The 17,446-nt window shown below is 45.7% G+C and overlaps 1 protein-coding gene and 1 long non-coding RNA gene across 3 annotated transcripts; one reads left to right on the top strand and one right to left on the bottom strand.

The window, feature by feature from the left end:
* Positions 1–6: 6 nt before the first annotated feature.
* On the bottom strand, positions 7–13,140 carry LOC135808202 (uncharacterized). 2 transcript variants are annotated; one of them, XM_065321357.1, is made up of 7 exons: positions 12,874–13,140; positions 12,458–12,736; positions 10,822–11,104; positions 7,743–7,907; positions 6,911–7,122; positions 6,309–6,441; positions 7–977 (listed from the first exon to the last, which is right to left on the bottom strand). In XM_065321357.1, exons 1-7 carry the CDS (start codon positions 12,958–12,960, stop codon positions 727–729), a joined length of 1,410 nt encoding a protein of 469 aa, XP_065177429.1. In that variant the 5' UTR covers positions 12,961–13,140; the 3' UTR covers positions 7–726. The 2 variants fall into 2 exon arrangements, with proteins under 2 accessions (XP_065177429.1, XP_065177430.1); XM_065321358.1 differs by having other exon boundaries at positions 10,822–11,101; positions 12,874–13,139.
* A 244-nt stretch (positions 13,141–13,384) lies between these two features.
* On the top strand, positions 13,385–16,625 carry LOC135810694 (uncharacterized). The gene is made up of 2 exons (XR_010552330.1): positions 13,385–13,857; positions 16,107–16,625. It is a non-coding gene; the product is annotated as an uncharacterized LOC135810694 (long non-coding RNA).
* The last annotated feature ends 821 nt before the right edge of the window (positions 16,626–17,446 follow it).

Here is a 17,446-nt window from a genome sequence, read left to right as displayed (position 1 = left end):
AGTAAATATTGTTATGGTTGTGATCGCAGAAAAGGGCACCAACAACTCCAAGATGCACGATTGTGATGCGAAAAATTGAAGAGGAGTGACTCGGACGCCATCCGAGACAGCAACACTGAACATGCCAAAACACTGCCTGGCTGAATCAAGGACATCGCCGGAACAGGGAAGTGGGCACAATTAGATACCAGGATTACTGAAGAGAACAATCATAAACACAGAGGTACGGGAATGGCTGCTAAGGTTACAGCACCAGTGGCACGTGGTTGTCCTGCAAGCGTGCTACAACAAAGACAAAAACTGAATAATAGGAAAGAACTGAACTGGACCTAAAAAGAAAAAAGAAAAAGCTGATTCTAAACGTAGACACAAGCTTGGCTATAACAGCTTGGCAACACTAACTACACAAACAGGGACTAGGCAATGCAGCCTAGAGACAACGAGAGGTTCAACTCACAGTTAGAGAGAGAGAGAGAGAGAGAGAGAGAGAGAGAGAGAGAGAGAGAGAGAGAGAGAGAGAGAGAGAGAGAGAGAGAGAGAGAGAGAGAGAGAGAGAGAGAGAGAGAGAGAGAGAGAGAGAGAGAGAGAGAGAGAGATACAAAGGAACCACAACCAACAACTGCCAAGAGGAAACTACAGTGAGAAACTAACTTGATGGGAATGCGCACAAGCAAAACTGTTATGCAGGGTTTCGATAGAGAAAGGTAAAAAGCGAAGGAAGACACATCAAGACACTGGCGGTGGCTGCTTCAGCTGACCAACAAGAGCTTGTAGCATGAGAAAGGTGAAGCGCGGTGAGCCACGCGCGTCATCAAACAGAATATCCTCGCGCAGGTACTCCGGAAGTGTTGTGATCTTGGTGCGGCCCACGCTTCGCCTCCTCAGCGACTTCCTGGGTGTGTCGGCAACGGACTGCACTTCCGGGCTGTATTCAACCTCCTTGCAGTCAAGATGATGGAGCAAAGAGAAACCATGACCTATAGAACACAAAAGCAACAACGGACTACCGCATTGGAGTAGGTGTACAAGCCTGTGAGATTGACCTTATGAAGAACGTACTTCCCCGCACATAAGTCACACCGATTCACCTGAAATATCAGGACAAAGAAGAGCCAGGACTTGCTCATACTCCCACCACACATACACACACTGTGTGGCTTCCCAGGGGAGGTGAGGCGAAGCAATGATACCAGACGTTCGAGTACTTGCTCGCTTGGATTTTGCAAAGACAACACACTCGGATTAAATATTTACTCTCTGATGCAGAGTACACGTTTTTATTACAGATTTCAGCAGCTCCAGAGTATGCAAGGAGCCACCTGATGCACAAGCTATGTAGTGCATATGGGTCAAGAAGAAGGCAGAGAGCCCTAGTGATCCACAAACCAATCTACAGTGCGGATCGGCTATACGGTTGTCGGCTATAGTAAAAATTATACCTCTTTTTATAGTGATCGTATTCTCGAATTCATTTTCGTAAACCACCCCTTCCTATACATCTCGGATCGGCTATAGTAATAATCGGCTATAGTAATATATCGGCTATAATGATACGATTTCTTTGTCAAAATGATCTTATTGCATACATTTTTCATCGGCTATAGTGATGATCATAAAAAATTAATATACATCGTACATGGCGAGATCTGATCGCGGCAGCCAGGAAGCGCTGCCGCTGGTACGACTATGATATCCCTCGGAGGAAATTCGAAATGTTTGGCGTTTGCTGTGCTTGTTGTTCCGGGGCATCCTCGAGCGAGATCGGAGGCAGTAATGAGTACCAGCGCTGAAGTGCTACCGTGGTCTCCGCCGAGATGTTGGAGAAGGCATTCAGGTAACAGCGAAGACGATCAGGGACGCGGAGAAGCTTCTCCGTGACATGCAACATCACGCGTCGATCGACCTGCCACTTGGAACGGTTTCAGCGGTGATGAGTCGAGCGATGGCGACCCAGACTGAGACTCTACTCCCACTAATCGATCCTGTAGATATTGTTGATATGTCGATTGAATGTGTTGAAGTGTTTCTCTTCCAAAAGAACACATTTGTTGAGCACAGCAACTCCTTGAAAACTCATGTCAAAAAGTCACTGCGCGTACTGCACAGTCACATGCACAGCAGTACAGCACGCGCTTCTGCACGCTGCACTGATTCGAATGACACCATACACGCATTTGTCAGGCATACCTAAGTATGCATATCGCCTATAGTAATATATCGCCTATAGTGATATTTTCACGAAAATCAAACACCAACGCTATAGCCGATCCGTACTGTACTGTTTTTCTCTCCTCTACTGTGGCTATTGTGACTAACGACCACCCCTTGGGGCCAGAGAAAGCAGTCTTTTGTGGAAGTTGGTCCTTAGTTAGGAGACCGCCCATACCTGGCGAAGTGGTCTGTAGTACGAGGCTGGTCGCTAGTCACGGTGGTCTTTAGTTACAGGTTTTACTGTATCTTTCAAACAAATTTTGTTCGTGCCATCGGTCCCGTAAAAAACGAGAGAACTTGGAAGCTCAGGGCCCTACGCTATGCTTTTTTGCCTTGATGACCTAGACAAAAAAAAGCATAGGGATGTTATAAATTCTTTAAAAAAATCCTTTTTTTAAGACATAACCTGGGATTCGAACCCGCACTATCGCGCGCCCTGCATGCATCCCCAGATACACTTCGCAAACATACTAATTCTTCCAAGTTGTTTCACATTGTGATCTTGCATTTGAAAGCCCTATTTGAATATGCATTGTGGCCAGCCGTCTTTGATGGCACGGTACGGTAGGGGATAGGTACGGGACAGGTACGATCGAGGGAAATACGACACCGTCTCCCGTACCGTACCATCAAACACAGCTGGCCACATACAGCTGCCCGCAATATTCAAATAGGGCTTTCAAACAGATAATAACGTAAAGCAACTTGGAAGAATGGGTATGAATGCGAAGTGTATGGGGGAATGCATGTAGGGCGATAGTGCGGGTTCGAATCCCAGGATATGCCTGAAAAAAAAAAGGAGAATTGAAAAATTTATAACATCCTATGCTTTTTTTGCCGTCAGATACGGATAGTGCCAGGCGCGACACAAACAAACAAACACACAAACAAATACCAAACGAGAGAGCTTGGAAGCTCAGGGCCCTACGCTATGCTTTTTTGCCTTGATGACCTAGACAAAAAAAAGCATAGGGATGTTATAAATTCTTTAAAAAAATCCTTTTTTTAAGACATAACCTGGGATTCGAACCCGCACTATCGCGCGCCCTGCATGCATCCCCAGATACACTTCGCAAACATACTAATTCTTCCAAGTTGTTTCACATTGTGATCTTGCATTTGAAAGCCCTATTTGAATATGCATTGTGGCCAGCCGTCTTTGATGGCACGGTACGGTAGGGGATAGGTACGGGACAGGTACGATCGAGGGAAACACGACACCGTCTCCCGTACCGTACCATCAAACACAGCTGGCCACATACAGCTGCCCGCAATATTCAAATAGGGCTTTCAAACAGATAATAACGTAAAGCAACTTGGAAGAATGGGTATGAATGCGAAGTGTATGGGGGAATGCATGTAGGGCGATAGTGCGGGTTCGAATCCCAGGATATGCCTGAAAAAAAAAGGAGAATTGAAAAATTTATATTATCCTATGCTTTTTTTGCCGTCAGATACGGATAGTGCCAGGCGCGACACAAACAAACAAACACACAAACAAATACCAAACGAGAGAGCTTGGAAGCTCAGGGCCCTACGCTATGCTTTTTTGCCTTGATGACCTAGACAAAAAAAAGCATAGGGATGTTATAAATTCTTTAAAAAAATCCTTTTTTGTAAAAACATAACCTGGGATTTGAACTCGCACTATCGCGAGCTGCATGCATCCCCCGGTCTTTGAAAAAATCCTTTTTTGACATAACCTGGGATTCGAACCCGCACTATCACGCCCTGCATGCATCCCCCGGTCTTTAAAAAATTCCTTTTTTTTTAAGACATAACCTGGGATTCAAACCCGCACTATCGCGCCCTGCATGCATCACCCGGTCTTTGAAAAATTCCTTTTTTTTTTAAGACATAACCTGGGATTCGAACCCGCTCTATCGCGCCCTGCATGCGTCCCCCGATACACTTCGCATACATACTAATTCTTCCAAGTTGCTTCACATTATGAACTTGCATTTGAAAGCCCTATTTGAATATGCATTGCGGCCAGCCGTCTTTGCTGGTACGGTACGGTAGGGATATAGCTGGCCACATACAGCTGCCCGCAATATTCAAATAGGGCTTTCAAACGCAAGATCATAACGTGAAGCAACTTGGAAGAATGGGTATGAATGCGAAGTGTATGGGGGAATGCATGTAGGGCGATAGTGCGGGTTCGAATCCCAGGATATGCCTGAAAAAAATAGGAGAATTGAAAAAATTATAACATCCCTATGATTTTTTGCCGTCAGATACGGGATAGCGCCAGGCGTGACACAAACAAACAAACAAACAAACACACAAACAAATACCAAACGAGAGAGCTTGGAAGCTCAGGGCCCTGCGCTATGCTTTTTTGCCTTGATGACCTAGACAAAAAAAAGCATAGGGATGTTTTCTTTAAAAAAATCCTTTTTTTAAAACCTGGGATTCGAACCCGCACTATCGCGCGCCCTGCACGCAGCCCCCGATACACTTCGCATACATACTAATTCTTCCAAGTTGTTTCACATTGTGATCTTGCATTTGAAAGCCCTATTTGAATATGCATTGTGGCCAGCCATCTTTGATGGCACGGTACGGTAGGGAATAGGTACGGGACAGGTACGATCGAGGGTAATACGACACCGTCTAGCTGCCCGCAATATTCAAATAGGGCTTTCAAACGCAAGATTAACGTGAAGCAACTTGGAAGAATGGGTATGAATGCGAAGTGTATGGGGGAATGCATGTAGGGCGATAGTGCGGGTTCGAATCCCAGGATATGCCTGAAAAAAAAAGGAGAATTGAAAAATTTATAACATCCTATGCTTTTTTGCCGTCAGATACGGATAGCGCCAGGCGTGACACAAACAAACAAACAAACAAACAAACACACAAACAAACAAATACCAAATTAAAGCTGTGTGGACCCTGGCTAGCGCCAGACGTTACTGAAGTAACGTCTTCTGCATAGCTACGGGAATTAAAGCTGTGTGGACCCTGGCTAGCGCCAGACGTTACTGAAGTAACGTCTTCTGCATAGCTACGGGAACGAGAGAGCTTGGAAGCTCAGGGCCCTACGCTATGCTTTTTTGCCTTGATGACCTAGACAAAAAAAGGATAGGGATTTTATAAATTCTTTAAAAAACTCCTTTTTTTATAAAGACATAACCTGGGATTCGAACCCGCACTATCGCGCGCCCTGCATGCATCCCCGATACACTTCGCATACATACTAATTCTTCCAAGTTGTTTCACATTGTGATCTTGCATTTGAAAGCCCTATTTGAATATGCATTGTGGCCAGCCGTCTTTGATGGCACGGTACGGTAGGGGATAGGGACGGCCGCGGGACAGGTACGATCGAGGGTAATACGACACCGTCTCCCGTACCGTACCGTACCATCAAACACAGCTGGCCACATACAGCTGCCCGCAATATTCAAATAGGGCTTTCAAACGCAAGAACGTAAAGCAACTTGGAAGAATGGGTATGAATGCGAAGTGTATGGGGGAATGCATGTAGGGCGATAGTGCGGGTTTGAATCCCAGGATATGCCTGAAAAAAATAGGAGAATTGAAAAATTTATAACATCCTATGCTTTTTTGCCGTCAGATACGGATAGCGCCAGGCGTGACACAAACAAACACACAAACAAACACCAAATTAAAGCTGTGTGGACCCTGGCTAGCGCCAGACGTTACTGAAGTAACGTCTTCTGCATAGCTACGGGAATTAAATTAAATTAATCCACGCCGTACACGTACTTTGACATACTGCAGAAAAAGACAGCTAGTCTGTACAATAATCTGCTTGCTGAGCATGTGACTTTCACGCTTCTGCAGGTGATTTGTACGGGATTGAATAGTACTGGGCCACTCCACAATTCAGAAGGAAAAAATCAGAGCACTTGAACTGGAGATGTCACTGCATACTTTCATTAAGAGTACAGAAGCAACAAGAGTGTGAAACTCCGATCCGAGTTTGAATACACTATTATGTACAAAAAGATTCCGGAAAGCAAGTCTGACGAGCCTAGTCTACTAGGTATTGGTCTGTAAGAAAACCAGGCGCTGCCTGATTGGAGAGAGACTTGGCCGTCTCAGCATGGGTACACAGCGTTGCTCACCTTCCATTCCAACAGCGTCGGTAAAGAAGCAGCGGAACGATTCCGTGTTCTCGTCCCACTTCGACACATCGACTTGAACTTGAAAACCCGTCATTCTGGAGTAACAGTCGATGATGTGTTTCATACTATCCACCTGGATATGAAGCACCGAAGAGAAAGAAGACAGCACCACACAGTATTGCACTTGCTACCATGGAAACACACAGCACCACAACACACCGTAGTGAAACAAAGTCAAAAGGAATGACCAATCACCATGGATATGGCGGAAGGAAGCACCGATATATCTGAAAAGTACAGCACAGCTCAATGAAATCCAGTCGTGTCACTCAAGTTTGCGCCTTGCACCATTTCACAGCCCAGTGTTTGCAGGTCTAGGGCTGCGCAACGCCCGGCCGGTGCGTACATGAGTGACACGACTGGATTTCATTGAGCAGTACTGTACAACTGTTGCTTAGCATCACTGCTAGCCTGATAACTGTATCAGGACACACAGAAACACACACACGCACACACCTGTCCTGTAGAGCCACTGCCACAAGGGTCACGTGGGCCCCGGAGGGGCATCAGAGGTAGAGAACACACACACAAACAAAACTTACCTCTTCGCTGGATGTTGCCTCGGCCTGCTCGGCGATATAGCCGCGTAGCGCCTCCGTCTGGATGCGTAGGTCTTCACTTTCTGCAGTGGTAACACTAAGCTGTTCCTGCCAGTCACCCTCACTCTGGCGCAGCGCCTGTAGCTCCTCTTGGGTACGCTCCTCAGCCTCTTGCCTTGCGAGCTTCTCTGCAGCCAACTCCTCACGTGCAACCTCTGCGTAACGTAAAAAGTGAAAGAAAAAGAAAGAAAGAAAAAAGCCGGCGTGGAGAAAGCAATTTAGTTAGAGCAATCAAGATTGTGCTGTGTGTAAAGATTGTCGATTGTACTCTTGATTTAGTAATTCAACGTCACTTCAGTTCGTCCTCCTTATTGCGATATTAAAATGGTCGTCTCCTTGTCGAATATTAAAAGTACTCTTGATTGCTCTAATAATAATGACAGTTCGCATATCACTCATTGCATGAGGTCAACGCATCTGTTGACAATTTCAAGCCAAGCAGCTCTATCAGAAGCAGATTGCACAGCATCCAGAAGCGAGAGATTAATGCATTGTAAGTCTTTCTTGACCACGTCGATCCATCTCAGACGTGGTCGTCCGCGGGGTCGTCGTATGTCTGTGCTCTAATTAAAAAAACAAACAAGAAGCCAGCAAAGCCAGCACAAGTGCATGTACATTCGCATCTGCACACCATGGTTACCAACCATGGTGATCTGCACACATGTGGCTAAGGAGAGTTCCCGGTGTGACTGCCTGCAATACATACTAAACAAACCATCATCAAAACTACTGGTGTACTAGTATCATGCACATAAACTTGTAAAGTCACACTCACCAAGCTGACGCAACAGCTCTTCGTTACTGGCTCGCAGCTCAACAAGCGATGCATCCGACTGAGCAACTTGCTCCTGCAAGCGATTGCACTCCTCGCGAGTACTGTTGGAGCGAGATTCTGATTCCTTGAGCTCACTCCGCAAAGCCTGTACCACAGTGCTGCTTGCTACAATGTCAAGACAAGAAACAAAGACACCAGTGTTCAATGACAGTAGAACTTATAAGACACCAGTTCAATGAAGTATAATATAGGTACTCACAAAGCCGTGCCAAAAGCATTACAAACGAGAGTCACATTGAAAGGTTGGTGCCGCAACGAGAGCCAACCAAAGTTACCATGCATATTTGATGTCACACAGAATCACATACACATACATGTTTGATGCCACACAGCACCACATATACACATGCTGTGGCGCCAGTCCGATTGGCGAATCTGGATTGAGTGCAAGCAGGCGGTGTGGTCCGAGAAACGCTGGCCCAATCGAACAAAGCAAGGGTGTAGTACGCAAAATGTACGCATATCGTACAAAGATTCTGTGAAAGCTGTCAAAAACGTCAAAGTACATTTCCACTCCAGCCACTCCCGGTGTGGGGGCCGGTGTGGTCGGATTCCACTCCAAGTACACCTACTCCGGATTCGGCCAAACGCTCACGCTCACTCGGAGCGCACTTGCTCGGGATTCGCCCAATCGATCATGCCCTTAGGCTGTGTTCGTTTTTAGCTACCTGGTAGAGTAGAGTCATTCTACCGATAGAGGTAGAAGGTAGAGGTAAATGCACAAACGCTTTCCCACCGGATTTAGTAGTTTTTCACGATACAGTGAAACCTGTCTAAGGCGACCCCTCAAGGGACGAGAAAAAGTGGTCGCCGTGGCCAGGTGGTCTTCTTATCCAGGTTAAGTGGGTCACGTGACCATATCCACATGTGATACATCATTTTGATCAGTGTATCACAGTGCACACACCTATGCTACTCTACCACGACTCATGTGCCTGGGGTCCTCAGACCTGTCAAGTGTTGTGCATACACCATGTACATGTACATCTACACAGTTCCTGCACTGATGTGTAGATCTACCATGCATGGTGCACCATGCAATGCATACATTTACATGTACTAGGCTACTAGCACTGTGCAACGCGGTCACGGGTGGGTGGTCGTCGGTCGCGTTGAGCGAGTGGTCGCCTTATCCGAGCTGTTTTGAATGTGAATGCGTCCGTGACAAGGAAAAGGAAAACTGGTCGCCATTACAGGTTTTACTGTATGTACGTGAAATGTTTCTCTTCTACATGGTAGTCATGGAGACATGGAGACATGGAGATGTGGAGACATGGAGTCATGGAGACATGGAGATGTGTACAAGTCCTTGATCTTGCTGGATATCCTGTACCTCTACCAGCTTCAAACCTGGTAGAGCCGGTAGAGAAAGGTAGAATCTACTCTTTTGAGCAGAAAAATGGGTCCTGGGAACTGTTCAACACATCTACCGAAAGAAGTAGTTTGTACCCAAACCTGTAGATCAAAAACGAATGCCCCCTTAGTACGATTCTTTTTTTTTTTCGTCGTACGGATTTTCCTACCATAAGCGTATATTCAAGTGTGTACGGATATGACGTACAACTCGTGCATGCCGGACTCTACAGTGCAGCAGGTTCCGACAAATCTGGCCTGGGGTTCTACATACTTACATATTTGGTGTTTTCGTACATCTGTACACATGGCAGGTTTGCATGACAGGTACTACAGAATTTGACAGTGCGGAGAGGCTGTTCAGGCGCTAGGCAATCCCGGCTGGCGGCGCCACTAACATCATGAATTTCCGATTGCAATAAATAATTTCGAGCATGTTGGCACAGGGCACATGTATTGCGTATTGGTGGGGCAGTCGGACTCAACGTTGGCTAAGAAGTAGCTGGGATGGTAAGTAATGTTTTCCCCTGCCGACGGGTGCGTCTCACCAGAGAGTGGCACTGTATAAAACTGCAGTCACACTACCAACTAGGAAACGTTGTGCTTCTGGTGTCAAAAAAAGCCCAGAACCAATGTACCTGAAGCAGATAGTTGAAACAGTATAAGCCCTGTCTCTGATAAAAGCCGAGGGTCCCGACTGGTTGAAAAAATATAAGTCTGGGGCTTATAACGGAGACTGTATCTATTATGTAACCATGTTGCATCTGCGCCCAAATATAGTACCGGCCCGCATGTGCGTCTATATATGGGCAGCTATCCACCGCACTGCCTAGTACTAGTACCATAAAGTACCGTTGATCCGCCCGGCCCCCTCTCTAATTCCCGCCCCCTGTCGATTTTCTACCTGTGAAGCGACTTCGGCGTATACAACGAAATACGATGCTGAGCCGACGCATGCACTGCTGTACACAATACTTGCCAATCCAGGTTGAAAATGTGCACAATCCAGCACATCGAGTCTGAACTTCTACGTTGTTGTACATCGTACTGCACTTGACAGCCTTGATCTAATTCCCGCCCTTGCCGAAAACCCAGCTGGGAAGCGACATGGCGTGGGGGGCGGATCAACGGTACTTTACGGTAGTGGCACAGGGAAGCTGATTTTCTTGCCCCCAACTGTACCAGCACCAGCTTAATAGTAGATTAGTCCCAAGAGTACAAACCCCCCAGAGTGTGCAACGCCTGAACCAGCTCTGCATAGGGTCTTGGTCAAGCGTAGTCGGATCTTCTGATGTCATGCGTACACTCTACACCAGCGCAAGGCCGGCCGGTCTCGAGGCAGGGTACCCTTGTTTTTGATCCGAGAGTACCCGCAACTCCCCGGGTTCCCCTCAGATGTGTACGGTATTATGATGCAAAGATCCGATTACGCTCGACCAAGATCCTATGCACAGCTGGATCAAGCGTTGCACACTCTGGGGGGTTATGTACTCTTGTTAGTACTGAACTACTACAGTGCTGCTCAATGAAATCCAGTCGCGTCGCTCAAGTTTGCACTTTGCACAATTTCGCAGCCCAGTGTTCGCAGGTCTAGGACTGCGCAACGCACGGTGCTTAGTCTTGAGTGACGCGACTGGATTTCATTGAGCAGCACGGTACTACTCACCATGCATATACTCCCGGAATTGTGCATTCGTTGAGACCAGCTCCTGTTCGGGCTTGGTCATGCGGGTGTCCAACAGTTGCAAGAACTTTGCTTTGAAGTCAAACGTCTGACCCGCCGCCTGCGGTTGGTCGCACAGCGCATACGTGCCAGAGCCGACCGACTCCGGTCCAATGCATTCTGCTGCAGTGGTTCTGCCGACAAATGTGCCGCTACTCACGCCAGCCGCTGTGCCCAGCGCTGGTGACTGTGTAGGCCGTGCAGCCATGGCCATACACACATTCTGCTGAGGACACAACACGTATACCACCGGCATACATACAGTTCAAAATACTGCAAATCTAAAAACTGGGTGCCTGGATAATTATTTACCGTAAAAATGTGGTGTTATCAATACCGCATTTTTGGGGCAGGGCATGTACAAGTCCCAGAACCAGCTTTATACATACTACCAAGATACTATGTGATCTGTGTACACTACTAAAACCTCAGATTTTCCATACCTTGAAATTTTTTTTAAACCCTTACACACAATGCATGTAGGAGCCGTACAGATAAGGACAGTTGCGGCATGAGCAATCTGGACTGCTGTATACGTGTAGTGCCACGGGCTATTTGGCCATGATGTCCTGAGCTCCTCTCAGCATGTCTGTCTGTTCGGCACATATACTCTCCTATAATAACTGTGTCCTCCCCCAGTATCAATATCATTCTGAAGATCAATATGGTTGAAACGTTAAGATTAGGTCATCAGTACCGTAAAACCGGGAATTTTCCGTGGTGTAATATTTTCGGTATTTCCCAAAAAAATCAACGGTTCGGTAGCGCGAAATTTCGGTAAACCAGTTTTCCGTACTGCAGTCGGCATGCATGTACGTATATTGTCGGTGCGTTTTATTTTAGGTGAAAATTGTCGGCACCAAAGTTACCGAAAATAAAACACCACCGAAAATTTCCGCTTTTACAGTATAAGTCTTGCTCCTGTTGCGTGCTTCGGCTATGTTCTGTTGTCTGTCTCTCCACTAGTTTGAGGGAAAGACACAAACGGGAAAAGTCTGAAGAAAAAATTGACTGTCACCACCAGGACTCGAACCAGGGACCCTCGCTTGTAGCTAGCGATGCTCTAACCACTGAGCTATGGTGTAGCCGTCATCCCAGCAGAGACTGTTCAACATTCTCTTCAGACTTCTCTCTCCCTCTCTACAGACCGAGTAGACAAGGTCGTCAAACCGGCTTGCAGTTTGGAAAGAAAACATCAGTCTGTTATTTCATTCACCAGAACTGCAGTGCTGTATAAGCAGAATATTTTGTCAGCAAATAATTTCATGTAACTCCAAAGAAAGGCAGTTTGTCTGGTTGAAATTTCTGCCCACTGATGTTGGAATGTACTCAAAGGCTAGACAGAAAATATTTAGTCCTGCATTTGCCGTTAATACTCATTTATTTTTAAATATAGTCCGAAACTCTCGGAACGATGAAATAAAATTTCCGACGAATATTTCTCCTTGTTCAGTACATAAATTCAAGACAATACACAACATTTTCAGGGGATTGTACGGCATATTTCTGATCATGGTCTTATCAAGTAGACAATAACTACATGCTTGTATTCATGATTGAGAAGGCACAGTCCACTCACGTCGATTGTCATAGTAGCTCCGCAAACATGACCATGTGTTGACGAAACTGATGGATCATTTTCGTCGCAGTGTGTGCTGTTGGTGTTCTTCACACACTTCTCCTGTGATTCCTTGAGAGGTGATCTAGAACATCTCCTATTGCGCTCACTGCTTTTCTTGCGCCGCTTTTCATCTATCTGGTTCACACGTCTGATGTATGGAGACCGTGCGCCTCGTGTGCGTTCAGCACCAGATAGTGGGGAAGCAGAGTGGGTGAATGTGCTGTGTCTGCTGGAAATCTGGAACATATCAAGCGTTCAAAAACAACTACAATCACATGTGCACTCTCCTAGTCCGCTTCACATGAAGGCTTAAGCCAAGCACAGGTGTATGTATCATTATGCCATGGACGAGTGTATCGTAAAGAAGTCCTTACTGAATTTTCACCTCCAGATGACTGCGAAGACTTCCTCCGTTTACTACCGCCGACAGGACTGACTTTAGGAGAGAAGGAGTCCATCATAGAAGCCAATTCTATTTGTACATGCCAGAAAATACCACCACGAGCAAACGTCTAACGAACTGTCACTGCAAATTCATGTATCTTTCTCAGATCAAGAATGGCAGAACAAGAATGGATAGTCGATCAAAACAAACGACGAACATATCCAAAATCAGGAGGAGTCGAAGGACTGAAAAATTTGAATTTAGCGCGTTGCGGCATACATGTACACATGCATCGTAGATCTATGTACTCGATAGAACTACATGCAACCGGTAACCGTCATGACCAGGTCAACGCATTATGCGCACTTCGCCATGATGACGACTTTTAATCAAAAGTGACGTTGCGTCGGCGCCGCGGGCCGCGGCGCCGTGCTCAAAATCCGGGTACGGCCGTACGGGAGGCGCGCCCGCCTCCGAGGTATATTATGGCACCGCAGGCCGCGCACCTGAGGGCCTTTCTGGAAGCCTTACTCGATCGGATAGAGCGAAACTGAGCACCCTGGGATGCGAGCAGTTTTTAGTACTCCCGGGTCCGAAATCTCACCACCAGGCCGGGCTGATCAAAACGTCTGCCGGGTCTGCAGCCTACAAACGTGGATCTGCCGACACTGTGCTGTCGACGACATGTCCGGCAAGGCACCTTGCGTGAAAGCAAGGAACGCTTTTTTTTTAGAAAGGAAGCTTCTTCTCCAAAATTTAAAAAAATTTGAAAATTATTCCTTCTGAAAAGCTTGAACTCGAAGCTGAATGCTGAATGCGATTAGGAAAGAAGATTCCTGAAGATGCACCAGACTGATTCTGGCAAGCCGTCTGTCGTCTGGATATGCACTGTTGTTCGTCATGGTCAACAATCTTCTACGTTCGTCCTTTCGTTTTCCTGACCACGATGATGACAAGCGGCTCTCATGCTCAGGTTAGTGCTACTTGTATGTCTGGGCACACAACACATCTGAGATGCACCCACTGACGTTATCGAACTGAAGAATGCAGCAAGGGTTCCTCGGATTCTCTTGATTTCGGAACAAATTTCCTTCACTTTCACCCTCTCCGTATCTTCCCCATGCCCTCCATGCATACACAATCGAGTTTGCACTTCAAATGTTGTTTTTACTTTGGCAGTGCGTTCGATAACGTTAGGACAGTCTAAGTTAGGTGTTCTTCTCTGGCTTCAGGCTTATTGGACGTGTAAAAATTCTAAAAAATAGCTTCCAAATGCTAAACGCAGGTCCCTATGAATACGGTTCTGCTGGGCAATGATGTTTGCACCAATCTACACTCTATGCAGCTGTCACAGCAGCCACAACTGATCCTCTCTCTCTCTCTCTCTGATCACTATTTGATAAAGCCAATATTTAAATCACTGTTGCACAGGATCTCGGGTGGGAAGAAGCGATGAATCGATACATGGCAGTGTGAATAAAAGAAGAACAAATTCACAGTGCACGTGAGACTCGGTTAGAAAGACTGATTTCTGCATTCGTAAGAACGTCACACCCCGGGGATCATGATAAAGAAAATATAGGTCGTGAAAATGACTGAAAGAACCAAAAAAGTATTTGATCTTCCAGCCAGCTTAGCCTGGCACTACCATACTAGCAGTGCTACCAAGTACCAGCCCTCCATATTGTTCTGTATTTGTACGGAAAATCACTCCTTGTCCGCACTACAGAATTTGAGCAAATGGTATAGAAAATCGAAGAGGATCAATCAGCTGTGTAGAAGCATTGCAAGTGTAAGCTGAGCGATGAATAGTCTTGTACCAAAGCGAGTGCAAGTCACACATGTTTTACACTACTAAATGCAGCCACCGACATGCATGTGCGTGTCAAAAAACTTTGTAGTGCAACTTGCATGCAATGTACACGGCAGTACGCAACACACTGCAAGATACGGAAAATCAGAAGTCTGAGTACGCAAAACAGACTCAATTGGTGGGCAGCTCTGTACTGGCCTGTACGGAGGGAGTGAATATCAATGTGTGCAATGCACGCACTTCGGCCGACAGTGAAAACTATGCAAGTCGTGTAGGTTTGTAGGATGAATGTGAGTCCTTTAAGACAAGCGCCTGAGTGGAGTAGCCCACCGAAAGAAGAGTACTTGACACCACGAAGTGGAGTATGCGCATACAACAGTGAGGGGGTAAAATTAGCTATGACTGATTCTGCATGTGTGTCACATTACTCTAGCAGATAGGCACACGTGTTGTTCCAAAAAGATGCTTATGTCAGTGTCTGAATATGTCATGTACCAGGTAATATTGTTGCCAGGATCTCACGGTGAGAGTCAGACTTGGATATGGTATCAATTAGGGGTGAAACGATTACACTTTTCAACTATCGGTTAACCTACCCTTGTATCGATTCGATTATCGATTATGATATCAATTACTGTGTCCTAGAAATTGTCGCGCCGGACCAGCACAAAGTATGCCGTGTTGACATATACACATATACATGTACATACACACATGCAGATAAACCGGGTACTCTACACAATGCAGTGGCACATCACGTGCAGGTGCAGACAGTCAGTTTTTTATTTTTTTTATTTTTTCACGGCCCCTACTGGAAAACATTTGGACAAGAAAAAGAAACGAGGAAAAGGACAAAGTACAGTATCTAGTAGTGCTGTACATGACATCTTTTGATTCTTGCAGGCGTTTCTTTTTTTTAAGAATCGCGTAATCGAAAAAGACAGCGTAAGCGAAATCGTTTCCTTGTAATGATCAATTAGACGGATAACCGATATAATCGTTTCAGCCCTAGTATCAATAGATTATCAATATCATACATCACCACCCAAAGTATAATAGCCGAAGGGCCCGTTTGTGTGGTGGTGTATGATTTCGTGAGCAAGATGAAGTGGCTACAGATGTGTTTTATATAACACCCTAAGAAAAGATCATCAATACTGGGGAAAGTGATTCTGGTAGCATGTTGTATCCAGTGTGGCATGACAGAGACTCCCTCGATTTAGGCTAAGGCCTGTGGAGAATACATAAATACAATACATACAGGCATCGCAACCTTCGGATTATATGCACTTTTGCTTGCCTCCTGGAGTGTGGTTGTACCTTGGTTCAGTAGACTTTGTTTTTCGAATTCGTTTCTATAACATTAGGTTTCTTTGTGTTGCTGCTATGTCTTTTCATGTGTTTTACAGGATTGCCATCTGTTGATGAATACCACTCTGAGGCACACTCACGAGCGAAGGTGTTTGAGAATCCATGTCGGAATGATGGTCGTGTTGGCCTAAAGGTGCATTACATTGCCGATACTCGCCACCTCCACCCTGGAACATGTTCAATTTCTGTTTCTCGTATGGAATGACCGAACAGGTTGTTTTCCTGCCTCAGTGGACCACTCAAGACTAAACAGCACTGATGGAAGAAGATTTGCCGTGAATCTCGTTCACATAATCAGCCTGTTTAATTGCTGTACTGAGGTGACTGCTTCATAACAATGACCAAGCAGCATTAATTTTTGCATAGTACTGCAGTGCCCCTAAAATTGGAGAATATCGAAGTTCTCTGATAGCATTGTGATTCATTTGTGAATAAACACCACTACTCTTTTTGAGTAGCATAGCAATGACAGAGTTGGTTTGATGTATGACAAAAATGGAGCCGCTTTTTAAACCTGTCCTATTATCAGTACCGCCGGAAGCAGTTTTTGATTGGTCCATGGCCTTTTATACTTTGTGTGTGATATGGCTGGTACACACGTCCTCCACAGCAGGAAACATTTGTTGGTGGCCAACCAGACCGGTTCCAGCGGGCCTGATAATTGTGGGGGTCATGAGCAGCTCAAGTACTTTGCATGGTTTTGGACATGTCCTCAGTTGAAACCGACTTCCCCAAGCGTTCTCTGAGTGGACCTCAGTCTACTCTATCAGTTCATGTATTCTGTGAAGTGACATGACCATTCGTGGGGACCTTGCTCATAACTGCAAAAGTCCTCGTCTGATTTTTCCGAATCAATTGAACGTGGTACATGTGCATGTAGTGAAAGCCACATGCAAAATGCTGTTCCATGACACTCATCTGCCACCAAGCACTGGGTTCATTGGCTGAAAATATTCTTCGGCACAGTAAAGTCGTGCGCCCAAGAGCGTGGAAGCCTAGAACATCCAGCCTGGAATACTAAGAACACCACAGCCCAAAATTAAGAATTGCGGTGCTGGGTTTGTGCTGTTGTAAAACACGGGGATTGTTATTGATTGTTATGTTGTACATGTATTTGAGCTTTACCACTACATACACGTCTGTCATACACAATACTCAATCTGAGGACAACATGCTGTTTCGCTCATCAATGCAGCACAGAGAAAATGAGGCAGATGAATGTCCTGCTAGAGAGCATTGAATACTGTAAGACATGTTATTATAACGATTGTCCAAAATTCATAGGTTAACGAGAAGATATGTTTAACGACCTCGAGGTATTCCGGCATATCCACACACAACATATATGAAGCAGTATGGCCTCAACGGATCTTATTAT

Source organism: Sycon ciliatum, chromosome 2 (assembly GCF_964019385.1).
Source record: "Sycon ciliatum chromosome 2, ocSycCili1.1, whole genome shotgun sequence".
Taxonomy (NCBI): domain Eukaryota; kingdom Metazoa; phylum Porifera; class Calcarea; order Leucosolenida; family Sycettidae; genus Sycon; species Sycon ciliatum.
Note: the sequence above shows the minus strand (reverse complement) of the source record. Positions and strands in the feature narration are given on the sequence as shown.